Source organism: Barbus barbus (genome assembly GCF_936440315.1).
Source record: "Barbus barbus genome assembly, chromosome: 25".
NCBI classification, from domain to species: domain Eukaryota; kingdom Metazoa; phylum Chordata; class Actinopteri; order Cypriniformes; family Cyprinidae; genus Barbus; species Barbus barbus.
In genome coordinates this window covers 5,863,241-5,889,688 of record NC_136753.1, presented here as the reverse complement: position 1 = coordinate 5,889,688, position 26,448 = coordinate 5,863,241, and the positions used below count along the sequence as shown (strand labels likewise).

At 36.9% G+C, this 26,448-nt stretch overlaps 1 protein-coding gene across 2 annotated transcripts in view; it reads right to left on the bottom strand.

The window, feature by feature from the left end:
• The window catches only part of LOC306845429 (kalirin-like), an 85,162-nt gene that overhangs the window by 37,531 nt on the left and 21,183 nt on the right, over positions 1–26,448 (bottom strand). For both annotated transcript variants that reach the window (XM_079378217.1, XM_079378218.1), the window contains exons 9-33: positions 25,186–25,416; positions 23,625–23,747; positions 23,253–23,444; positions 21,780–21,952; positions 21,283–21,457; positions 19,994–20,189; positions 15,542–15,708; positions 13,601–13,720; positions 12,535–12,753; positions 10,884–11,033; positions 10,392–10,506; positions 10,156–10,271; positions 9,614–9,736; positions 9,059–9,241; positions 8,708–8,832; positions 8,374–8,440; positions 8,086–8,192; positions 6,926–6,995; positions 6,528–6,617; positions 5,990–6,082; positions 5,767–5,878; positions 5,092–5,282; positions 4,860–4,961; positions 3,503–3,645; positions 3,184–3,286 (exon numbers count right to left, since the gene is read on the bottom strand). In XM_079378217.1, the coding sequence (XP_079234343.1) occupies positions 3,184–3,286; positions 3,503–3,645; positions 4,860–4,961; positions 5,092–5,282; positions 5,767–5,878; positions 5,990–6,082; positions 6,528–6,617; positions 6,926–6,995; positions 8,086–8,192; positions 8,374–8,440; positions 8,708–8,832; positions 9,059–9,241; positions 9,614–9,736; positions 10,156–10,271; positions 10,392–10,506; positions 10,884–11,033; positions 12,535–12,753; positions 13,601–13,720; positions 15,542–15,708; positions 19,994–20,189; positions 21,283–21,457; positions 21,780–21,952; positions 23,253–23,444; positions 23,625–23,747; positions 25,186–25,416 (3,486 nt within the window). The remainder of the gene's footprint in view (positions 1–3,183; positions 3,287–3,502; positions 3,646–4,859; positions 4,962–5,091; positions 5,283–5,766; positions 5,879–5,989; positions 6,083–6,527; positions 6,618–6,925; positions 6,996–8,085; positions 8,193–8,373; positions 8,441–8,707; positions 8,833–9,058; positions 9,242–9,613; positions 9,737–10,155; positions 10,272–10,391; positions 10,507–10,883; positions 11,034–12,534; positions 12,754–13,600; positions 13,721–15,541; positions 15,709–19,993; positions 20,190–21,282; positions 21,458–21,779; positions 21,953–23,252; positions 23,445–23,624; positions 23,748–25,185; positions 25,417–26,448) is intronic.

Here is a 26,448-nt window from a genome sequence, read left to right as displayed (position 1 = left end):
TTTCTTACTCTTTGTATTTTTTTATATATATATATATATATATATATATAGTATACAAAATTATCCTATTTAAATCAATGTTGTAAACGAGTTAGCTCAAAAGTAATCTAAAAGTAATTAAAGAGCAGCCTGATTATATTACCTAAAATGTGTAATGTAATGGATTACCTTACTAATTACAATTTTTGTCATGTAATTTGGAGTCAGTAATGGATTACAATTTGTAAGTACCCAGCTCTGCTGACTAATCACTTGATTGCTTGAGTTGCTTTGTCGATAAAAGCTTAATAAATACCTTTTAAAAAGTTGATGCTATTAATGTTACTATACAATTATTGTAAATAAACCCTTAGTAGCCAACACTTGCCATTTTGTATGTGACATACAGTGTCAGACAGTCAGTGGGTGTGTCATCTGAGACAGAGACAAGTCCGTGTCCTGACTTAAACCACATGAACACCGCAAAACAACTGATCTGGCAGCAGAGTGTGTTAGAAAAGTGTTTCTAGGAAACATGAGCCGCTCTTGACTCAGAGCTTTTTTGGCTGTAATTAGACGATTTAATGAAACAAGAGCGGAGAGACTGGCCTGAGGTTAAGAGCAGGCGCAAGTAATCATAAAATTACAGAGAAAAGAGAGAGAGATGAGGAGCGATGATACAGTTTTTGCCGCACTGACATACTGGATGGTAATAATAGTGAATCAGAACCAAATTTAGTGGGACAGAGATGAAAATTACATAACAAAAACGAGGTAACAAGAAAGTTGGTGAAAGAAAGAAAGCTAAATGACTCATCCTGCAGACAAAAATAATTTGGGCAAAACTGTAAATCTCAGTAATGAAGTTACACACACACACTACACACACACAAAAAAGGATCTTCAGGGAGATTTTTGACCACCATCATCAAAACAACAAATGAGGGAATATCTTTTACAGATTACCAGAGATTACTTTTATATACAGTGCTGTGAAAAGGTTTTTGCCCCCTTCCAGTATTTTTTTTTTTGCACATTTGTCACACTTGAATGATTCAGATCATCAGACAAATTTTAATATTACACAAAGAGAACTAGAGTAATACAAAATGCAGTTTTGAACTATGATTTCAGTTATTAAGGGAAAAAAGCTGTCCAAACCTGCTTGGCACTACGTGAAAAAGTAACTGACCCCTAAATCTAATAACTGGTTGTGCCAGACATTCAGACACATTGGAGGGTTTCCGAGCATGAAAGGACTGTTTAAGGTCATGCACCCACATTTTTACTTGGCCACTCCAAAACCGTAATTTTGTTTTTCTTGAGCCATTCAGAGGTGAATTCAGACTTGCTGGTGTGTTTAGGATCATTGTCCTGCTGCATAACCCAAGTGCGCTTGAACTTGAGGTCACAAACTGAAGGCCAGACATTCTCCTTCAGGATTTTCTGATAGGGTGCAGAATTCATGGTTCCATCAATTATGGCAAGTCGTCCAGGTCCTGAAGCTGCAAAGCAGCCCCAGACCATCACTCTACCACCACCATATTTGACTGTTGGCATGATGTTCTTTTTATGAAATGCTGTGTTGGTTTTACGCCAGATGCAACGGGACACGCACCTTCCAAAAAGTTCAACTTTTGTCTCATCAGTCCACAGAATATTTGCCCAAAAGTCTTGGGGATAATCAGGATATTTCTTGGCAAATGTGAGACAAGCCTTTGTGTTCTTTTTTGGTCAGCAATGGCTTTTGCCTTGGAACTCTCCCATGGATGCCGTTTTTGCCCAGTCTCTTTCTTATTGTTGTATCATGAACACTGACCTTAATTGAGGAAAGTGAGGCCTGCAGTTCTTTAAATGTTGTTCTGGGTTATTTTATGACCGCCTGGATGAGTCGTCGTTGCACTCTTGGAGTAATTTTGGTAGGCCGGCCACTCCTGGGAAGGTTCACCATTGTTCTAAGTTTTCTCCATTTGAGCATAATGGCTCTGATCATGGTTCGCTGGAGTCCCAAAGCCTTAGAAATGGTTTTATTATAACCCTTTCCAGACTGACACGTCAACTATTTTGTTTCTCATCTGTTCTTGAATTACTTTAGATCGCGGCTGTCACGTTTTTGAGTTCCTGTTTTTCCTTATTTGGTTTTGTTCCTGTTCCTATTAGTTAATCGTCGTTCATTCAGATTACCTTAGTTTATTAATCATCTCATTTGCTCCTTTGGTTTTCCTGTTCTTTATAAGTCTTCAGTTTCTAGAGTTTCGTTGTCTCGGATTAACGTTATTTGAATGGTATACGAGTGTTGAAGCTAATTAAAGACTCATTTTGTCTTCTACTCCGTTGTGCGCCAATTACTACAACCACGTCCCGTGACAGCGGCATGATGTGTTGCTCTTTAAGCATGCTTCACTTTGTCAGACGGGTTCTATTTAAGTGATTTCTTGATTCAACAGGTCTGGCAGTAATCAGGCCTGGGTTTGGCTATTGACATTTAACTCAGCTTTCTAAAGTAATGTGTTTAATCACAGTTGTTTCATGATTTAACAGGAGGGGGCAATTAATTTTTCACGTAGGGCCAGGTAGGTTTGGACAGCTTTTTTCCCTTAATAAATGAAATCATCATTTAAAAAGTACATTTTGTATTTACTTGCATTATCTGTGTGTAGTATTAAAATTTGTTGGATGATCTGAATCTTTTAAGTGACAAATAGGCAAAAAAAAAAAACTTTTCACGACACTGTATATATTATTTTTAAATATATTATATATAGAAAGAGAACAGAAAGGAGATATTTTGATTGTATAAATGCAATTTTGGTGAGCATAAAAGTCTTTCAAAAAAACAGAATATTTATAAAAACATAAATATTGATAACCTGATAACCATGTCCAAACTCCATAGTCAAACACACACACACCACTTATTTAAACAGTGTCTAAACAGACGTATGCGTTCATGAGAGAGTCAGATTTTCCATAGGGGGAGTAAGGAATAATTTTAAAACACGTTTTCACATATATTTTCAACATATTTCTCTATGTTTGAGGAGAAATTAAAAAAAATTCTCACAGTCAAACCTGCATGTCTAGCCACTGACCTCAACTGTAACTACACAATGCTGACAAAGCCAAATAGCAATACAGTGACAGGGTCTACATAGTGGATGTCATAGAGTTATTGTTGTGTGACATTTTGAAGTGTAGTTGTACCTTGTCACTGTCTACAGTGTTCTGGGAGGTGCGGGAAGCGATGGAGATTGTGTCCGGCTGGCTGCTGGCATCACCCTGACTGTCTGCGTCCTCAGTCGTTTCTCTGAAAGATTAAAAAAAGATTAGAAACTTCTATTGCAATGACATACACAATCTATAATAAAACACCTAGCAGCAAGTACTGTGATAAGAGCGGTGCAATTTGGGAGTACAGATGTATTGATTCTCTCAGTGCAGATTAAAGAAGAACCTGTGCAGAGAAAAATAAGAAAAATCTGTTTTAGGTGGATGAAGACAGCAGGTGGATGTGGTGAAATACCTCTTGCTGATGCTGCGCTGTCTAGCTGGGGTTTTGGGAGGGTGTATGGGCTCCTTTAGTGCCCCCTTCAGGTGAATCGTTCTCTCCTGAATCACTTCCCTGATGTTCCGGATCCACTCCTGTTTCACATCTATACTGGAGGCCTTCGGGGTGGATGAGAGGATGGGTAAAAGACAGAGAAGACGACAGAGTAGAGAAAATGCACAATTTCACCAGGCAGATTTGAACTCGCAACACTCAAATGAGTAAATTGGCTCAAAGCATGTTCACCAGGGTCAGAAATTAACCAAGACTTAGAGCAGAATTACCCCTAAATATGAGAAATATATATGAAAAACATGCCCCAGATATTTAGGATATAATATGTAATTTTTTTTTAAGATTTTAATATGTCATTTCTAGAACATTTGATCTATTCCAAACAGAGTTGCAACTGTCATTGATTTTAATTGTTATAAATGTTTTTCACAGTTCTTTCAGGACTGAAAACTAAATAATAGGCCTTTGTGTAAATCATCAAATATTTCAGTTATTTATTCACAATAATTTATTAAATGTGGTAGCAGCATTAAAAAACAATTGTTTTAACCCTGACATAAAAAAATTATAGTAAATCTTGCATTGAAACAGTTTATTGAGCCTTTAGAAAATAAGGTTGCATCACTGTTGTTGTTGTTTTTTTTTTTTTTTGAATATCATATTTGATATATCAGTTTTCTATGGATTATGTAGTATGATACTGATCATATGGAGTTCATGCAACTTTTATTTTGGGGGCAAAACACACAAAATCAGTCTCCTCAAAGCCTGATTTATATTTGATACTCACATTTTAAAATAATTTTTCTAAAAAAAAAAATGCTGTATGGAAGTAACCCTAAGCTGCCTCAGTCCAGTAAGTGTTCATCTTGAAATATTACAAAATAAAAGTTATTCTTACATTTACTTTATAAACATTTCTGAGCAAAAAGACATGTGTACCACAACATGAAGGTGGACATTTGTACAATTATACTAAAGGCTTTTTACTTGCTAAAAAAGTATAAACTATCAATCAGACATCAAAAAACATGTATAAGAAAAATTACAAAATGTTTTTCAGCAAAGTTTTAATCATGTTCATAATTTATAGGCTTTAGAAATGTGTATGAAATATTTACGTATGCTTTATAGGGTTAAACCTATTTAATTAATCACATACTTTACACAATAATTCAAATTACTACTAGTCATAATATCAATAATGCATGTTTAAAAAGTACCCTCATAAAGGCAAAAATATTCATTTCTTATTAGCATTGGCCACTATGTTTCTCTGACACTGCTCCACACAGACATACACAAAAGCACATCTTACCTTGAGAACCGTTTTGTTGTCAGATGTAGGCGTCCGGCCGGCCCATAGAGCAAACTTACACGGATCACCTTCAATGTGTTCGGTGACTCCTAACTCTGATGTCTGTCAAAACACATTTGAATTCACACTACCACTAACAACTTACTAATAAAGTGGGAAAAAGGCACTAAAGACCTCATTTTGTCGATGGCGTTTACACTTCTTGACAACGTGTCATCCTGGAGCTCCTTACCAGCAGCTTGTTCTTGTAAACATATTTGGTGCGTCCTGACGAGTCTTTCATCTCTTTACTGAAAACGAGAGAGATCTCAAAGAGGAAAAGATGTCGATCCCGGCCCTTGCGGATCAGTGATTTGGGGTCCCACACCTGGAAGGTGTCCTGTAGGATCAGCTCACCCTGTACGGCCAGGTTCTCATCAAAACCTGAAACCAGAAAAACAATTACACAGATAAACAAATGCATAAGTGCAAAAATATCAAAAACTCATCATCGATCTGAAATTCCGATTCTGACTTCATCAAGCAAAAATAAATAAATATAAATATTTAATGATAAATAAAATAAGATTTTTTTTATAATAATTGAACAGCTGATATTATTTAATTTAATAATAAATAAAACAATAAAATTTATTTAATTTTCTAATTATATTTTAAAATCTGACAAAATGCATTCTCTTTGTATATAGGCTTAAAAAACACAAACTTCAAATTTTGTGTTGAATAATTGTGGATTATATGAATGATGTTAAAACAACAACAACAAACAAACCGTTTGTGAACAAATAAATATCATCTGTTTTCAAGACACTCAGCGATTATAAGAAAATGCTTTAAAATCTATTTGCGACTTAAAGCACTTCTGCACAGTTACGTTTTCAGAACAGCTGCTGTGATTATCGCTCACCCTCCAGCATGCTGACGTGCATGGCGTCATTAGCACGTTTAGGCACACTGAGCATCACCTCCAAACCCTCCTTTATTTCTCCTTTCCCTTCCTCACAGCATGTCAGCAACTCCTGTTCACAAACACATTTGCACCAACACACACAGAGACACAAACACACCCATTTAGTGCAGCAAACTGATTCAGATCAGGTAAAGACTGAACAAAAACACTGAGTCCCCACCTTCAGCAGAAGCTGGTATTTGGTGATTCTCTGAACGGGTTTGATCAGGTACGATGAGATTGAATTGGCCAATCCATGTCTCCGCTGTATCTCCTGTTAGAAACAGCATAAAATAACATTTTATTGCATAAATGATAACAAAAACAGGTTAACCCAGCCTTTTCTGGCCTAAAATGGTATTCAGCTGATTTAGCTGGTCTCCCTTTCTGGTCAAACTAGTGTTTAGCTGGTTGGCTAGCTGGTCTGTCCCCAAAACGAGTACCCAAAATCTCTTTAAATCCCTCAAAAAATACATATTTACCACCCTGTGGAAGCATTTTTTTTACATCAGTGTATTCACATTTTTAAAAACATTCAAGAACATTCTCAGATTAATTCTGACTAATAATATAAACTGAATTTATTCATTTGGAACAGAGAAGTAAGGGTGGAGGACACCAGCTATCTGGCGCCCCCTGTCTGCTTATTGAGTCATCCCTGTCATCTCAACCCCAGGCCACACAAACCTCCAAAACGAGAAAAAAAAGAGCAGACTCACATCAAAGAATCTTCCGGCCTGGCCCTGGATGAGCTGACTGGAGTCTGGTTTGTTTTTGCAGTAGGTGACATACATATGGAATTTATCAGCCTTCAGTACATGGAAAAAATAAACACATTCACTATTTATGTTGTAGGCAACTTGAGTACCAGAAGCTACTGTTTAAACATTAATACTTCACAGCTGAATTTATATTTTGGACCTTTCAAGTTTTAAATAATGATTAACAAAATACAGCTTGGGCAAATACCCAATTTTTTACAGCCTCCCAGCACACATTGGTTTTTAAATTTTCATACGGAGTAACAAGATGATGACTAGTCCACACTGAAATCACAATATGTTCTCCAAACAAAGAAACATTTGAGGAAAAAGAAGATGATTCATCTGTATCTCACCCATGTGACAAAACAATGGCCCACATCTTCTGGAAGCTGCTCATAGTTTTCAAGCTCTTTCAGAAATATGCTGCAAAAACAAATAATGGCAAAACATAACTAGATTGGAACACTTTGTGAAGAAAATATGAGGCTGTTGTTGTTGCTAATGACTAATATTTGGCTATTTTGAGTATATCAGCATGATCATTCTGCCTTGTGTGAGATCAGTGTTACTTCTATATTATTATAGTCAGCTTAGTTTTAGTACATTTGTTTCTGCATTTTTAGTAGTTTGTTTTTATATTTATATATAGCATATGTGACCCTGGACCACAAAACCAGTCTTAAGTGTCAATTTTTCGAAATTGTGATTTATACATCATCTGAAAACAGAATAAATAAGCTTTCCATTGATGTATAGGACAATATTTGGCCGAAATACATCTATTTGAAAATCTGGAATCCGAGGGTGCAAAAAAATTAAAATATTGAGAAAATCACCTTTAAAGTTGTCCAAATGAAGTTCTTAGCAATGCATATTACTAATCAAAAATGAAGTTATTATGTAGTTTTTAAGTTTTTATGAAGTTTTTATTTACGGTAAGAAATTTACAAAATATCTTCATGGAACATGATCTTTACTTAATATCCTAATGATTTCTGGCATAAAAGAAAAATCAATAATTTTGACCCATACAATGTATTTTTGGTTATTGCTACAAATATACCCCAGTTGTGGTCCAGGATTGCATATATGTTTTTGAGTAAAGTTTTAGTAATATTAGTCCTTCATATTTTTATCACAGTTGCCAAGGTAACATTTCTAATTTTAATTTTTTAAGTTTGACGTACTTCATCTTTTCATCTTCAATATTTCTATTTATTTTTGTTTTATTTCAACTAACAAAAAAAATTTCAATGGTTTTAAATTTGTAATAACACTGGCAGGGATGAAAACTGAATCAAATATGGCAGAAATGCGTCAGCTAATCAACTGCCATTGAGATGAATGGGAATGCTAATAGATAGGTTTCTCCAAGTATTATAGATCTCCTTGGCAAGCATCACTAATTATTCACATACTTACACAGACCATCACAATTACAGCTTTGTGAGCCATCAGAGTGACAAAGTGACTACATAAACCTGGAAATAATAAAGCTTGTTTGAAAACATACTTGTTGTGGAATTCATAAATCTCCTGAATATTCCCAAAGATCACATGTTCTTTGTTCGCAATTCCAGATGGGATCTCAGCACCGCTTGTCATTTCCCAGAGAAAAGTCTGCGCATATATGCACAAGGGAGGTTAGTTCATCCCAAGTTCACAATTCTTTTAAAATCAGACAGCATTTCAGGCAAAGTACAATATGTAACTATGCAACCTTGGATGAATCTTGCAATCAAAAGCCATGACTGTCTGAGATCAGTAAGAAAACCTCTAAAGCTTCTCTTTACACTCTCACCTCCAAACACTCCTGTAGGTCTCGTACATAAGCTCTTTCTGTCTGGAGCAGCTCAGCCATAATATACCTACACAGAGACCAAAACGCCCCACTGAAAGCCCAGCAAATTACAGACATTGAAATGCAAAAAACGCCTGAGACAGCACTTCATAACACAAAGCTAATTCCTCAGGAAATGATTTAGATTAAAAAGGATTTCGTGTGAAGACGAAGCTATTGATGCTGTGATTTAGTTTGGGACTATCGGCTTAACCTGCGCACAGGAAGCTGGAACACATTATTCTGAGTCATATTTAAAATCTCTCTTAGTCATGAAGTTAATTTCATCACTCACTCTTTCTTTCTGGCAGATTTCTTCTTTTCCTCATTAACCTCATGGTCGGGATCGTTGAGGTTGACCTCTGGGTCAGTGTGGGTCAAGCTGGCTGGGATAATGTCCAGCTCTAGATCTTTATGGTCCTGTTGGAGAGATCAGAGGAAATACTAAAAACTGCAGTATGTGTTTAAGCAAAAGTTTTGATTCCTCAGGATAGAAATCTTTATATACAATAAAAAAATAGTAGAACACATTTTTAGAAATTATCAATGAAAATTAAGATTTATAAATATATTAAATAATGCATGAAATGAAGAATAAATGCAGGATATATTTCCTAAATAGGGATGGCCTTTCTCAGCCGCTCACCTCAGAACCCACTCCTAGTGCTCGGTCCAAGCTGCAGCGGTACTGACCCATCCGCATAGAGAAGTCTCTGTACCTTCTGTCCACCGTAGAAACCCACCTCTTGAGCTCGGTCACATGGACATGCCCTTTCTCAACTAGACTACCAGCCAGCTGGATCAACAGCTTCACCTTCTCCTGTGTTTGCTAGAAGAGAAGAATCGAATATCAGGTCATTATATATATATATATATACACAGGTTTAGACAAATGCATCTGTTCACTTTATATATATAAATATATATGAGTGAACAGATTCATTTGTCTAAACCTGTACAGGGTTTACTCAAAACACACTTTTGAAACCTATACTTTTTCACTCGAGATGAAGGCTAAACAGGCCTTTGGTTGTGTAGATTTACAGTAATAAGTTTACAGTAATTTCTGAAGTTTATATGGAAAAATCTTCTTAATAATTTTGCTTGCATGTTCCACAAAAGCATGAAGGTTTGAGACAACATGACTGAGTATATGATGACAAAAGTTTGAATAACTGCCCTCAATGACTGAGGATCTTACCTTTGCAGACACACGGAAATCTTCATACTCTTTTAGTAGTTCCTGAGTTTTTTCGCTGGTATCACCAGGCGATGTGTGTGTGGATAGAAAATATTCTCCTACCTCCTGTAACCAGTCTATGGCCTGTGTAGAGAGCACAGTTTTAAAAATGCAAAAACCATTTCATGTGTTTATTTACAATCTCACTATTAGATATTTTTATTTTCTTCTGCACAAATAACTGACTAATTGGTTAAACATAAAAGGTTGCTCGGTTGCTCATTTGAAAAAACGAAGTGCACTTAATTGTACTGAATGTGCAGTGTATTTCAAATCTTTAGTGTATTTCAGTGTATTTCAAATCTTACAAATATATTTGAATGAAATAAAAGACGACTCAGCTGCACTGAAAGAGTTCACTTTCCTGACTTCCCTAATAAGTTCTCTTTTTAAATGTATTCTAAAGTGTAGCTCGTTTTCACAAGGGAAGGCAAAACCAACCCAAACCACCATCATTATCGAATCCTTCAAAAACTGTGCTTGCATAACGCTCTCTCACTCACCTGTTTGGCATGTCGTTCAAACAGAACGTACTGTTGGCACTGATCTAAACGTCTTTTTTTCATAGTCCAGAAATGAAGGACACGATTTTCCCTCTGTAGCAGCTCACTCAGAATGGCTATACATAAGAAGACACAAGAAAAGATCAATAAACAATTACAAAACATTCAGGCACAATCACATAAAGACAGACTGTATATTTTGCAGGTATAATGGCTTTAAGTAGTCCTGAACTGACCTTTGACTTGGGACTCAGTGGCTCGATTGTGGGTAGCGACCCCAGGCATGCTCACATTGTTTCGATGGATGTATTTAAGAAAGACCTCCGCATTACGACGTGCTAAAGTACACGCCTGGAACCAGAGAAGTGAAACATTTAGTAGAATCAGTGCATCTAAATAACTGTACAGTGACATTATCATTGACCATATTGATAGCAGCTGGATTTTTAGGAGTGCTGATGTAAGACAGTCAGTGACATTGATAGACACTAGTAATTTTGTAAAATTTTTCTTTATTTCAAAAGGATTTTTTTCCATGCTATGACCCATTTAAACTGACACATATGTGGTCACATATGGCAATTTTTTGGCTTTGTTTTGCTGCAGATGCATTTTTTAAAAATATAAAAAGGACAAATTGGTGAGAGAGCTGATGAGCTTCTGTTGCAGGTGTTTGAGTCTGTGTGTGTGTTTATGTATGTTTGTGTGTGTGTGTGAGCAAGGTGTACCTTGAGAAAGGCTTCTTTCTGCTCCAGGTGTTTGTTGATGAGAGGGCTGACATGGTCAGTCTCTGCCGTTGAGCCCAATTTATCATGACCCCCACACCAGTCCTCCTCTCTCCTGTACTCCAGTTCCAGACTCTCCAATACATTACATACCTGCGACAGACATACAGTACGTTACACACAAAAGTATCACAAAGCTTAAGTCTCTGTACTTTGCTCTCTGACAGACCACTGTAAACCGAGTACAGTGTAGACAATACTGGCAATATAAATAATAAAATATAATGTAATGACAGTAAAGGGACATGTATAATATTTCTGCCATTAAATAAAAAAAATAAAAACTGAAACAATGTTTATTCCAGAATTCATTACAAAAATATCTGAAAACAAGAGTGCATTTTTAGTAGATCCTGGAAATGACAGTAGGGGGAGCTAACATTTATGTTATGGGACAAGAGGGCATGGTTACTGTCCCATAATTAGTTTTTTTTTTTTTTTAAGAAATTAATCATTTAATTTAGCAAGGATGCATTACATTGATCAAAACTGACAGTAGACATTTTCAGATTTTTACAAAAAATATATTTCAGATAAATGCTGTTGTTTTGAATGTTCAATCCATCAGAATTCTGGAAATATATATATATTACAGTTTCCACAAAAATATTAAGCAGCATAACCATTTTGAACATTGACAATAATAAGAAATGCTACTTTAGCACCAAATTATCTTATTAAATTGAACCAATACATTACTGTTCTTACTGTATTTTTGTTCAAATAAATGCAGCCTTGGTGAGCATGAGAAACGTCTTTCTAAAACATTTTAAAAAATCTTACAAACCTCAAACTTTTGAACGGTAGTGTATAAAATATTCAGCTTCTCTTGCACTTAGAATATTACTCAAAGTTAAGGTTATTCAATATGACTCAAAGGTGAAATACAAAGTTCTGGCATGAAACTCTAGATAGCGCAGTCCGATAGGTCTAACTCAGTATGACATAAAGACATTATTATCACATGTCACAGCTGATTGGTTCTCCCCTGTATCAGTAGCCAATGAGCTCGCTGCTCAACATTCAAATATTTGGCAAAAAGCTTATGATAGAAGTTGCAGCGCACTTCATAAACTCTCCACCTTCCCCAGCTCCACCATATAGATCTGCTACGGGGTGATCATGTATGCTATGGGGGTTATTCATGTTATATGTGCAGCAGCAGTATTTCTTACATGCTCACAGCAGCATGTTGTGGATGTATTGGCAGTAGCAAGTCTCGGCAGCAGCAGCAACGCAGCAGATCTATTCCGCCAAGACCAAATACATGAACATTGTCATGTACATTACCATGACAATCCCTCCAAGAGTTGTCATGACAGAACTCTATGTACACTGGAAAAGGGTCTTTAAACCACCCTTTTAAAAAACAAACTACTTAAAAACAGGGCATCTTAAAAATGCAGTGCTCATGGCGTGAGGCACTGAAAAAAAACATAACATGAACTGTACATGCATATGTACAAGTGGTTTAGAACTACTGCTATAAATCAAATTAGCAGCTTTGTCATCAGTTCATAATCTCAAACACAATCACAGCCACTAGTATTTGAGGGCAGTGACAGTAACCATCACATAGTCTATTACAACTCACCTGTTCAGATGTTTTGTAGAAGGCCACAGAGGCATTAACCAGCTTTAATCTGTCCTCCATCTTCAGCATGAGGGTCTGCCAGTGTAGGGCCACGGTCTCAGCGCAGGCCCGGACAGCGTCTGGGTCATAGTGACCCGCCTGCAACATCAGCTCCGCCCTCTGCTGAAGCTGCAGGGCACTCTGGTGGGTGCGCTGCAGGGAGTCGGCATGGAGAAGAGACTGTGGACAGCAGAGAAAAGTGGCTGCTTTTAATTCTTGAGGTGTGCTTAAATTAAGTTTGTTAACTGCCAGTACACAAGCACCACATGAGAGGCGGGTGAGGTCATGGAGGGGCTCCTTAAAGGAGCAATTAAGACCCGATCAGTTAGACGTCCTGCCGTTCAAGGCCAAAACAATCAGCGGTGAAGCACAGCCTGATGCTTTCACAAGAGCACATGCTGGATGAATAAAACCAGCGGCTTGATTCACACATTTGCTTTGGCGTACTTGGATGGTCTGATTTGATGAAAAGTGGTACTTGGCCTGAAAACTTAGAGAACCGCTGCTGTAGATGATTAAAACATATATTTGGGGGAAGGGAGATTTTGGCAGATAGCGCTGACTTCCTTTGATTTAGAGAGGCTGTCGTTAGTCGAGAATTATATGCAGCAATTTGCTGAATTAAAACTCAGTCCTCATTTCAGGCTAATGTGCTTCTTACTGCTCATAAATTTGCTGAGTAATTGTTTTGTTTTTTAATTCAACTCAGCTGTTTTGTATTCCATCTCTTTGATGAATATAATAAAGGGGGGCTTTATAACCTATAGACCAATTTACGTTCTGTTTATGATGGATAACAACAAAATGATGATGTTTCTCTAACATTCCCCAAAATGTGTTTATTACACCCCCCCACAGGGTTAAATAAATGATCTGTTTGATATAAGCCCAAAATAATTTCCTAATTGCAGATAATGGTGTAAACAAGGTTCAATATTTAATATTAATCTTCATATTACAGCGTACCGCAGCCTTACGAAGCTGGCCCCTGCAGAACCTATTAAGGAAAATGTGTGTATGTGTGTACCTCGATGGCAAGCTGAAATTGTTCATGCTCTCTCTGAAGTTGTTCCGCCTCAGATAGGGAACCTGCATTCGTTGTGCTCGCCGTGAGCATGGATTCACCGTTGCGGATCCAACCCAGCACCTGCACAGATCAACACATACAAATGCACACACACAGCGGCATGTGACAAAACAGGCAACAGAGGGGAAAAATGAAAATCAATAAATTATTTTGGATTCATTTGTTAACATTCAGAGGTATTCATTTACGTTTTGGTGCAGCCTCCTGCTTTTTCCATTTCCATTTCATTTTGCTTTTCCTTGCTGTAACTCAATGTCTCAGCACTGTCAGTTACAGAAATAATGTGCCATGCCAAATAATTAATAATGGCAAATCTAGCATTCAACTATAAATTTTGATTGTATGATGGTTCCAAACAGATTTTCAGCTCCAGCTATTGAATTCTCATCACTGAACTCTCAACATTGACGAAAATTACAATAATGTTATATATATAATGTTAATATATACAGTATATATATATATATATATAGTGGGGCAAATAAGTATTTATCCCTGCTGCAGTGTGCAAACCTGGTAAAGAACTACAGGAAACGTCTGACCTCTGTAATTGTAAACAAAGGTCTCAAAGGTACCAAATATTAAGTTCTATTTTCTATTGTATCAAATACTTATTTCATGCAATAAAATGGAAATTAATTATTCAAAAATCATACAATGTGATTTTTCTAGATTTATAATTTTTTTTATAATCTGTCTCTCACAGTTGAGGTGTACCTACGATGAAAATTACAGATCTCTCCATTCTTTGTAAGAAAAAAATACTTATTTGACCCACTGTGTGTATATATATATATATATATATATATATATATATATATATATATATATATATATATATATATATATATATATATATGTACATCAGCATATTAGACTGATTGTTTAGAGCTTCTGAAAATTCAGCTTTGCCATCACAGAAATAAACTACATCTTAAAATATATTAAATTAGCTTGCATAATAGTTCACAATATTATTGTTTTTATTGTATTTTTGATCAAATAAATGCAGCCTTGGTGAGCATAAGAGACTTGTCTCAAAACCATTAAAAAAAAATTATTTCTGACCCCAAAATTTTGAACAGTAGTTTCTCAAGTATACAGTATATAAACAAATATTTTAACTACTGCCAGTTTTCCCTAATTTAAATTAAATATTTATTCATGTTCTGAGGTCATTAGATGAAATAATGCAATTGCTTAATAAACATTCATAGTAATCATCTCTGCTTCATATTAAAGTGAAAATGTTGGCATTTTCAAAACTAATGGCAGGTAAAACTGTTCAACATTTCGCTCCACATCTTAAGAATCCGTAAAATGTGCATTAAGGATGCAGAAGCATTAACACTGAGCTGAAGGGATTCCCCCTCCCACGTTATGTAACACCCTGCCTACATTTGCATTCATTTTCTAACCAAACTGATGTACAAAAAAGTACATATAGAAACAAGATACAATACACATAATTAAAGAACCAAGATAAAGCTGAGAAGTCCCAAGGTGACAGCACTGCCAATAAGAAAGTAGTGTTGTCTATGAAATAGTGTAAGTGAATTGAGTGATTAATTTTTCTGAAATGCAGGGCTGCAGTCTGCACCCACGCACTGCTCTGGATATTAGCGACAGTGTGTGTGTGTGTGTGTGTGTATGTGTGTGTGTGTGTGTGTGTGTGTTTGCTCAAAGTGTCAAAGATTAAAGCAATTAGCTGGGCACTTGTACTCAAGGCTAATGGCATCAAAAAGAATCTTGTAGCAGAGCACAAGCTTTCTTCCTGAATATAGATGTTAGGCGTTCCTCACGAAATTACGATGAGTGTAAATTAGGGGTCCCTAAATGCGACCATGATCTGAGATGTAGCAATTGATTTTAAACACACACCTGTTTGACCTCGGCCTGCAGGTGTCGTAGCTGAAGGCACTGCTCCAGACGTTTGTGTGTGTGTTCTGCGCTCACTTCCAGCTCATGCTGTTTTTCATTCAAGAACTCCAGCAGCTCTTGAACTTTTGCTGCCAAGTCAACGTCTTTTTCTCCAGTGATTTCCACACCTGAAAAACATACACAGATTTTAAAAATAAATATCAGCATATAGACAAGTACACTGTCTGAGAATATCAGTTTCACTGTATAGATAAAATATATCAATCTAAGAACCATATACAAACAAATGATGCCCTTTTTATGAAATATCATGCTATACAAATGTTTGACAACCTGAAAGTGTCCAAATGCTGTTTCTTTGCTGTATGAATGGTAAATCATCATTTAATTTTATAATAACCAAAATCAACATATTTTCATGAAATGTTTTAATTGAAATGTGCTATACTTGTCCCATATTTCTTTTACAGACTAACAAAAAAATGTGTCGCAGGCAATTTTAGCGATACTAGTAATGGATACACAAGTTCAATCAGCGCCATGTCCTAATTTCAGAGATTAGCCCATTTCCAAAATACAAATGAACAAACATACAAATTAGGCATGCAATTTAAACATACTGTAATTTCTGTGCCACAAGTATCAGAAAATAAAATGGCAAAAACAATTATAGATTTCAAACAGGTTTCCTGAACAATACCTCTGTTGGCCATGTGCTAGTCAAACAGTTTCGCCCCAAACATGTAGTAATAATAATAATAATAATTAATTACATTTATATAGCACTTTTCTGCTTTTCTAGCTTCACTACATTGTGGTGGGGGGGGGGGGGGGGGGGGGGTGTCTCCTCGTCCACCACCAGTGTGCAGCATCGACCTGGATGATGCGACAGCAGCCATAGTGCGCCAGAACGCCCACCACACACCAGCTTACTGGTGGAGAGTAGACAGAGTGATGAAGCCAATCAGTGTATGGGGATGATTATGAGGCCATTATTTGGCCAGGATGCCGATGTCACACCTCTACTCTTTTTCGAAAGACATCCTGGGATTCTTAATGACCACAGAGAGTCAGGACCTCGGTTTAACTTCTCATCTGTAGGATGGTGCTTTTTGACAGTATAGTGTCACCGTCACTATACTGCAGCGTTAGGACCCACACAGACCACAGGGTGAGCAACCCCTGCTGGCCTCACCAACACTTCTTGCAGCAGCAACCTAGTTTTCCCAGGAGGTCTCCCATCCCGGTACTGCCCTGCTTAGCTTCAGTGGGCGACCAGTCTTGGGCTGCAGGGTGATATGGCTGCCGGCAAAATGTCATGACAGACCATTGGTTGAGCTGTCGGGATGCTCAACTAGTCCATGTTTTCTGCCAAAGAGATTTACACTGTTTTGGCAGAATAAACCAACAAATAAATATAGTTGAACTTGGTATACACTACCACTCAAAAATTAGGAAAAATTAAGATTCATGTTTCATGTTTTTGAAAAAAATGACATGAAGAGCCTATATTTGATAAAAAAATGCAGTAACATTGAGAAACAAAAAAGAACTGGAATTGTTTTAGATGACTATCGATTATCACAGTGAGTTTTCTCTCCTATGTCCAGCAGGGGTTGCTGTGCTGTGAACCTCCTCTGATGGTCTCCGTCTCTGTTGTGATCTCAGTGAGCAGATATGATGGCATGTGAGACATGTCAGACAGGTGAGCGTGTGATGAAATGTCCCAGCCTCCCAGCCGAGCGGCATTCATCATATGTGCCTTCGCATGTCTATAACTGCATTAGTGCATGACAGACAACAAGCGTACCAGAGACAGAGACTCTCTGCAGGTACGACACAGGTCGTTTTCTTCTACTAACCCTTACATCACCCCACTTATCCTCAGCTTCCTGTCTCCAATACAGCCACAGAGCAGGCCGCATGAGTCGGTTCCAATTGGAACGCGATGCGTGAGTGACAGGATGGCTTCTGCAGTATCCCAAGCCTCCAAGGCAACCCCAAAGTGACGAGTGAAGGCCCCGTCACCATGGAAACCTTGGTATATGGGATGTAAAGGGGAGGGTTTCCATAGCAACCTCACCCCTGCATACAGAGTTAATAGTATGAGAGATCCCAGAGCCGTACAGAGCTCTGTCTTCTCCCTCCGCTCTTTCCAATTCATTTCACCTTTACTGGCTGTCATGCACACATTTTCCATCCTTATCTTTCCCACCCAATCCTCCACTTCTCTCTCTTCGTCTTTCATCACACGTATCTAAGACAGCCCATAATGTGGGTAGCAGGTTTTTGCTGTTGTGTCCATGGTAACTGTCAATAAAATGCAACAGAGCACGGAGGAGTGAAGCGATGACTGATTCACACTCTTTTATCTCTCCACCGAACACTAACTCATCATCACTCCTGCGTTCTTCTCATCTCTCACTGGACGCTGCAGCAGACATTAGCAAGCCGTCTTACTGACCCAATAAACAGAAGAATCACAATCGTTGTTAAGTTGGATGTTGGATGTTAACATTAACCCCAACAAGATGAAATTTAAAGGGTTAGTTGGTAAAAAATAAACAATGTTTTCATCACATGGTGTGAGAGACACGGCGTGTATATTAAAAGAGAAGCACACTGGCATTTGCACAAATAAAAATGGTCAGAGGAAAAAGAACAGCAATGAAATTAAATTAAATATACATCTTAAATATATATTATAAATATTAATAATATTAATAATTAATAATATCTAACAATGCCTTGGAAAAAACTGTTCATCTTAAAAATAAAGCATATACATATACCCAAATAGGAAATAAAACAGTTATCGAATAAGCATGTGCCCTACTGTGTCCTAAACCCCTGAAACATTGCTGTCTTATATTTTAGAGCAATGCAATTTGGGAAAGAAATCAATCAAATCTGTGTGTGAAAATATTCAGATGTAACCCCCTTTGTAATTGTAAACATTTTCATAAGTAACTGTAATTTAATTACACATTTTCTTTCTCAGTAACCGAAACAGATTACAGTTAGATTTACTTTGTAATTAAATTACATAATTCCTCTACAGGTAACTAATTACTCCCCAAACACTGCTGAAATGACATGAAGGTGAGTAGATGATGAAATAATTCTCATTTTTGGGTGAACTATTTCTTTACATTTACATTTATTCATTTAGCTGACGCTTTTATCCAAAGCGACTTACAATTGCTATATATGTCAGAGGTCGCACGCCTCTGGAGCAACTAGGGGTTAAGTGTCTTGCTCAGGGACACATTGGTGTCTCACAGTGGATTCGAACCCGGGTCTCTCACACCAAAGGCATGTGTCTTATCCACTGCGCCATCACCACCCCTTGAAAACCTTTTTAAAACCCATTAACCTCAAACCTTTTTAAAACCCATTAATCTCATGGCATTATTTATTCAATTGTAATTGCAGTGTAAATGCATTCATGCCACCAGTTGCAATAAACAGTCTGCCAATACATCTAAATTCATCATATGACATTTTTTTAGACTAAAATATAAGCTAAACAAATAAAAATATTTTAAAACTATGAAAAATGACAAAAGAAAACAAAATTACTCAAATTATAAAATAGATAATAAAAACGTATTTATTAATGAATAAATTAAATATATATTTTAGATAATTATAAATACTATAGTAGTAAAAAAAATACTATATAGCATATAAATGATACTAAAATATATTTTGCCCTTAGTCATATACAGACCCCAGTATAAGGGATTTCACTGCCATCATGCTTCACCAAATTCATGTTTGTGGAAATCCACAGTAGATGCGGCTCTGTAATCCACATTTATAGAGAACAGACAGAACAAAACACATGGACGTTGTGAAAGGCACAGAAGAACGTGTTCTGTGTTAGAAGGGCCTTTTGTCTACCGCAGACAGATATGGATTGCTGTGGACTGTATTCTTGCGATAGGCTTATGTTTAATTATGTGGAAATAAAACAAATAATAGACTTGACTCCTTAAGTCATTTTTTGTGATGTCTATTCAACGGTTTTCCACAATCTGCCACAGCAATGTCTTTACATTATCTCTAGACATCCATAAATATTGATATATTTGATATATTCATTCCTAATCATATGAGTCAGTAATCATTTTATTAACTTAATAAAAATGTATCTCATTGTCATGGAACCTGCTTCTGATCAAGCACCCTGATTATACTATTGGAGGAAATTATGCCACACTGCTCAAATATTCCATGACCCGACAAATGCAAAATGAACATCAGAAAAACAAAGCATGAAAGCAAACACCAATAGTGAAACCACACAGCAACAACTGCCAACAAACACCAACATCATTAACACACTGATTCAGCAGAACCCTAAAACTGTAGAATGAAACTATTACTCTCTCTCGCTCTCTTCCTGTGTCTTTCACTCTGTCTCTACATCTCCGACCAGCTCCTCACCTGAAGCCTGGACCTCCATGATGTACTGGTGAAGATCCTGTCCCTGCTGTATAACCTCGTAGGTCATGTTGTTCATGGCGAGTTTGCGCTCAGTGTGTCTGAGTAATCTCTGTTCAGCCAATGTGAGTTCTTCTGTGTTGAAATCAGTCGCCTGTCGCATCAGATCCTGTTTCCATGCATCCAGCTCACCCATAACCTATGAAACAGATGCATTTATTACCAGTTTTCACACATATTAATAAAATAAACTAAATCTTTTCAATATAATGGAAAAAGGATGCGAAAAACACCATTAAAGTATCATAAAAGTAGTTTGAAGCAATATGATTCATGGTGTGTGAGATCAGAAACCAGAATTTAAGTCACTAATTGCCAGATGTCTTGACATCCATGATGCTCAATCTGTGAACAAATCATTCTTTTGAGTCAGATCCAGTTCAACTCATTCCTTCAACAATCTGGTTACAGAGGTTAAACAGCTCAATGGAGCAGTGCTGTTATCAGTAAATAAAACTAAAAAAAAATATAAAAAAAGTTTTCTTTATCAGATTTTAAAAAAATAAAAAAAACTAAATAAAATAAAATCAAACAAATAAAAATCAAAGTTAAGTACTATAATTACTAAAACTAAAATTGAAATAAAAATATACTGAAGCTAAATAGAAATATAAAAACTCAAAAAGTAATAAAAATTACAAAAGCACATGAAAAAAACGATTAAAACTTTAACTAAAATTAAAATGAAAAATAATTGTAAAATATAAAAATAAAAGCAAATTCAAAATGTTAATATTAATAAATAATAGTATATAAATAATAGTAAAATAACTGCACTGGAGGCGAGGATAATCAGCTGATAAAAACCTAAATGCTGGTTTTTCCATCACACAAAGCATGTATGGCTTTAGAAGACTTGAAATGCAGTGCATATGAAGTCATATGAACCATTTTCAGATTTCACATTCAGTTTTTTTTTTAAAGTTTGACAGCCCTCGTCTTAATTCACTTTCATCATATTGAAAAGAGTAGGAAGAATATTCTTCAAAAGTTCAAATCTACTGTCCCACAGAAGAAAGAAAGCCACTCAGATGATGACAGAATTTGGGGATGAACTATGAGATAAAGTGTATACAGTAAAACAAACAACGCTACTCAAAACATTCAATTAAACATAATACACAAACATGCAGATATGCAAACGCAGACAGCACAGAAGCACTTCTGTTCAAATAAAGTTATGCTGATAATGACTTGGGTTCAGGCCATCAAACACACACAAACACACACACCTCCAAGGCGTACTGTTCAAATATACGGAGCTGCAGGAAGATGTCCAGTTTGATCCTACGCTCGTGGAAAACCTCCTCCATATGAGCCTGAGCCTCATCCAACTGCTGAAGAACGCCTTCGATATGAGCCACAGAGCTGGCATGAGGCAGCTTATTACAGGCCAATGCTGAGTCCCTGTTTGAACGAACACAAACCCACGCCAACACATCCAAGAGCAAATCAATATCAATAGAGGCCACGTTAATTCAGAACCAGTATATCAGCATGACATAACATGAAATGACTTGTTCAGACCTAATCTGAAAAGAATATTATTAAAATTGATCTGCAAAGTGAAAATGGTTGGAGCTGTGGCCTTGTGGTTAACAGATTTGGATCTAAATCCTGTTCTTCACTAGTTTGATACATTTTCAAGGCTGTTGCAAGTATCATTTTGATAGTGTATAACAAGCACCCCCTCCCCCAGGTATTTTGAGGAGCGAGCTGTAAGCCTCACCGCAGGTGCTGAATGAGCTCTTCCCCTTCTTTGATGACATTGAGTGTGGCATCCAGAGTGCTGCTCTGCTGCTGCTGAAACAGTCTGATCAGCTCCTGAACAGCATCCACAGACTCAGAGTTCACCACCGGCTCCACAAGAGTCTTCTGCAAGTCCTCCATCCACGACCATAACTACAGACAGACAGGACAGACAGACAGTCAGACAGATATGTGGTTGCAAGGGCGCTGATAGGCCATCCGTTGCAGTTGATTGATGTTCTAGGTGGTTACTAGGGCACTCCGGGGGTTATTAGGGTGTTACTATGTGCTCTGGGTAGTTCCTAGGACAGGGGTTTTCAAAGTGTGGTAAAAAATTTATAAATTAAATCGATACATTCTTGCGGAAATAATACTTTAAAAATGAAAATCAGCAGATTTTTTGAACAAGAGACTGTTTGCGATCAGATCATTTCAAACTGAAACTTTTCAGTCCAAGCATCCAGTGAGCGAATGCATTCAAGCAGTCAGTTAAAAACAGCTAATGCTGAAAAACCCCCAGCTGATTACATCATCAGAGATGGTGGAGAGAATAGTTACTCGCATCCAGATTTTAGTAAATTATTAATTTCAGTGTGTATTTGCTTTAAAGCATGATCTCTCTCTTAAGCTGTTTCAGAGCAGCCCAAGCAGTTTCTCATCACGCTGCGTGAAATACAGACTGAACAGCAGCTCAAAACACCCAACCACTGTATAAGCATGATGCACAAACTACATCTCTCAGCTGGATAAATCAAACCATTGTTGCGCTAGTAAAGTTTTGATGGATGACGATGGTAATCAAGGTAAAGACAATTACAGTAACATACAGGAGTCATACATTAGGCATGTGCGAGTCTGTTATTATGCAAACAAATCCGATGTGCACTGATTGCACTGAACATATTTTGCATTAACACATTTCAATATATTTGTGTAGTTGCCATAATTATAAAGAGTTTTTTTATAATGTATGCTGGCTAAAAAGTGTGTTTGAGGGTCAGTGGTTTAGTAATTCTGAATGGATCCATATGGTAACAGCTGCTAAAGTGCTGTTAGAGCATTGCTGTGTCGTTGTAAGGCAATTGTCAGGGTGTCACTTTGGGGGTCGATAGGGTGTTGCTAATTCATTTATAGGCTGTTGCTAATGTGTTCTGGGTAGTTTCTAGGTCATTGTGAGAGGGTAGCTAGGGTGTTGCTAGAGTGTTCTAGGACGTTTTTTGGAATGTTGCGAGAGTGCTGTAAGGATTTCTCTACTTTACAGTGAGAAATACTGGTCTGATAAGAGGTTGTTTAAATAGAATTGCATTATGTTGTCTTTGTCCATTCATTTTAGTTTTTAATTTGTGCTGTCAGTCAATAAGTGGAGTTAAGAGCTACTAACAAAATCTCTCACGCATGAACAGGGATCAGTCAAAACTGGTAAAACTGTTTAGTGTGTGTGTATGTGCAATACCTCTTTAGTGTGAGTGTGAAAAGATACTGAGATATCCAGCAGTAGTTTCCTCTGCTCCACCCTTCGTACAAACTCCTGAACCCTGACCTCCAGGTGATGGGCGGCTGCATAAATCTCTTCTGGATCACACTCTCCCGTCTGAGCCAGCTGCTCCGCTGCCTCCAAAAGCTTATCCGCATTAGTATAAGTGTTCTGGAGCGAAAGAGAGAGAAAGCGAGTGAGAGAGAGAAGTACATTAAAAATATCTTCCTTGAACATTAACAGGAAACTCAATAGTATGATTAATGATATCACTGCTACTGCTCATTTGCTCCTCTCTCATCAAGCAAAAAATACACACACAAACACAACATAAACCCATTCGGTTCCAACCTGTGCCACCTCCTGGAAGTCATCGTGCCGTTTTTGTAGTGCTCTTGCTCTGTGTACAGACTTGCCAACTCCTGTGTGTTTACTGAGGAATGCCTCGCCATGGTTTTCAATCCAGTCCAAGACCTGCACACACACATACATACACACACATCAACCCTGGATAGTCCATTTCAAATTTAAAGGAATATTCCAGATTAAAAGTTTACAGTAAGATCTCTCCAAATCTTCCCTTGTGAAAAGAAGTGTGCTTATTTGTATTATATTACATATACACACACACACACACACACACACACACACATGTAAAAAGTACCCTTAGTAATATAGGCAAATTAAATGTTTTAGTCAATATAAAGTTAATGCATTTTAAATGTAATAAACTGCATGTTCATCACTAAAATGTGCAATTATAAATATATTTAAATGTTTTAATCAGATTTCAAAGACAATAAAAGTAATTATGATATATCAAGATGTACCTAAAGGTATAGTTCACTCAAAAATGAAAATTCTGTCATAATTTACTCACCCTCAAGTTGTTCCAAAATTGTATGAGTTTCTTTCTTCAGCGGAACATAAAATAAGTTATTTTGAATAATGTTGGAAATATGGAAGTCAGTGGGGACCATGCAGCAACTGATATCAAAATATCTTCTTTTGTGTTCAGCAGAAGAAAGAAACTCATTCAGGTTTGGAACAGCTTAAGGGAAAGTAAATTATGACATCATTTTTATTTTTGGATGAACAGAGTCTAATTTATGTCAAATTTATGTCAAAAAACACTCTTAAATTCAACTAATTGCATTTAATATAAATTTAAACTGCAACACATTTTCATTGATTTCATTTCATTTTCAAATAACATGCAATTAAGTGTCCAAAAACATTACATTACAACATTACAAGTACTTTTTAACAGTATGCTAAAGTGTGTTTGTAATTTGTGATGTTTCTTTCCTATATAAAACATTTGAAGCATCCTAAGAGCAAGTCAGAGCTTAAACAGTTAGAAAGAGGCTCAGGGGATTTTTGAAGGTCCAACAAACTTTGTCAGTTAGAAGTCAAAGTTCTTTAGTTCACTGCACAAATACAGTGCTCGAGTAGGCCTCGTTTCTGTCTAAAGAGGCCCTGGAAAGGATCCAGTCACATCAAAGAAATAACACAGTTCTGACAGAGAACCGGTGAAGGTACAACAAAAAGCCCCTGAAGGCGACGGCCTCAGGAAGTAGAGTGTATTGTTGGAGGTACTGACTAGAGGCCAAGCACAATACTACTGTCCCTCGAGGACACTGAGGCAATTTCAGTCAACTCTATGAGTCAGAGTCTATGTCATTTCCTTGTCACTTCCTTTAATGCTCTCTGCGCTTGATCTTTGTTCTGCCGTAGGAGAAACATCGTTACACGCAAAGATCTAAAAACAGCTGCTGAAAGGTTGAGAGGCTGGGGTCACATTCCTCAGATGCTGAATTCTGTGGCTATAGTGCATGCAGGGTTGCATGTTTGTGCATTGCATGCATATCTGAGTGGTTCTATACATGATTTACATAATGTATTTATTTACCTGCTGCACATCTTGTTGAAACACACACAGCTGAAGTCTCTGGTGCAGCCGGAGCTTGCGGTGTTGCAGGAGACCCTCTAGTCTGCGATACTGATGAACCACCTCATGGACCACCTCCAGAACCCCTCTCACCGCCTGACTGTAGTCGGCCCCTGCCGTCAGAGACCCAGAGTCAGCCGGAGGCTGAGGCCTCTGCAACACATCCAGTAGTGTCTTTCCTTTCTGACTGACCTATCAGAAATATAAGGTGGACACTGTAACAATGTATTTTTACTCTGTACTTTGTTACTTCACGTAACTGTGTTTTAGAGTACCAATTACTACATTATAAACATAGTATATAGGTCTAAGCATAGTATCTTTCTTTTTAAAGGCTCATTCACACCAAGGACAATAACTATAATGATAATCACAAAGATAATAATCATTCTAATTATATGAGAATAGGGAAGTTCACACCACGACCACATCTATAATGACACAGAGATACCAAATTTTGTAATTATTTTCAGCTGATGAATGATACAGTGACAGCCAATCAGAATCCACTTGAGTATTTAAAGTAGCAGATAACATACAGAAACTGCAGAGTGTGCTTATAATAAACAGAACATTATCATCTGTTGGTTAACATTATAGTTATCTTTATAGTTATCGTGGTGTGAATGGGCCTTTTTACACTCATTTCACAAAAACATATTATTTCTCATTATTTCGAACTAAAGAAATCGAGACATCCTCTGAGACACACGTTCAGTTCTTGAACAAATGATTCTTTTGATTCTTTTCAATGAATCTGTAGAATTTTTTCACTTATTGCGATTCATTTGTGAATGGGACTGATCCAGCTGCAGCTGTTCTTGAGTCAATTCACTGATTCAATGAATCATTAGGAGCGAGTCTCTGGTTAACAACTCATTTAATTGGTCATATCTGACTCAAAATTAGTCAAGAACCAGAAGGAATATAATACTAAGTATAAAATAAAATTCCATTTTTGAAGTATTGTTTATTGTAAATGAAAATCATATTTAGGTACATGACAGTCATTTGTTTGTTAACTAAAAGGGCAAGTGCTTTAAAGGAATAGTTCACCAAAAAAATGTAATTTGTTGAAAATTTACTCTCACGTTATTAGTGAATAATTGTGCATCTGCAAGGTTTGAAGTTACGGTTTAATGTTGAAACACATTAATGATAAATTTGTTTCTTACAAACATGCAGCATTTCACTTCACAAGACATTAATCGATGGACTGGAATG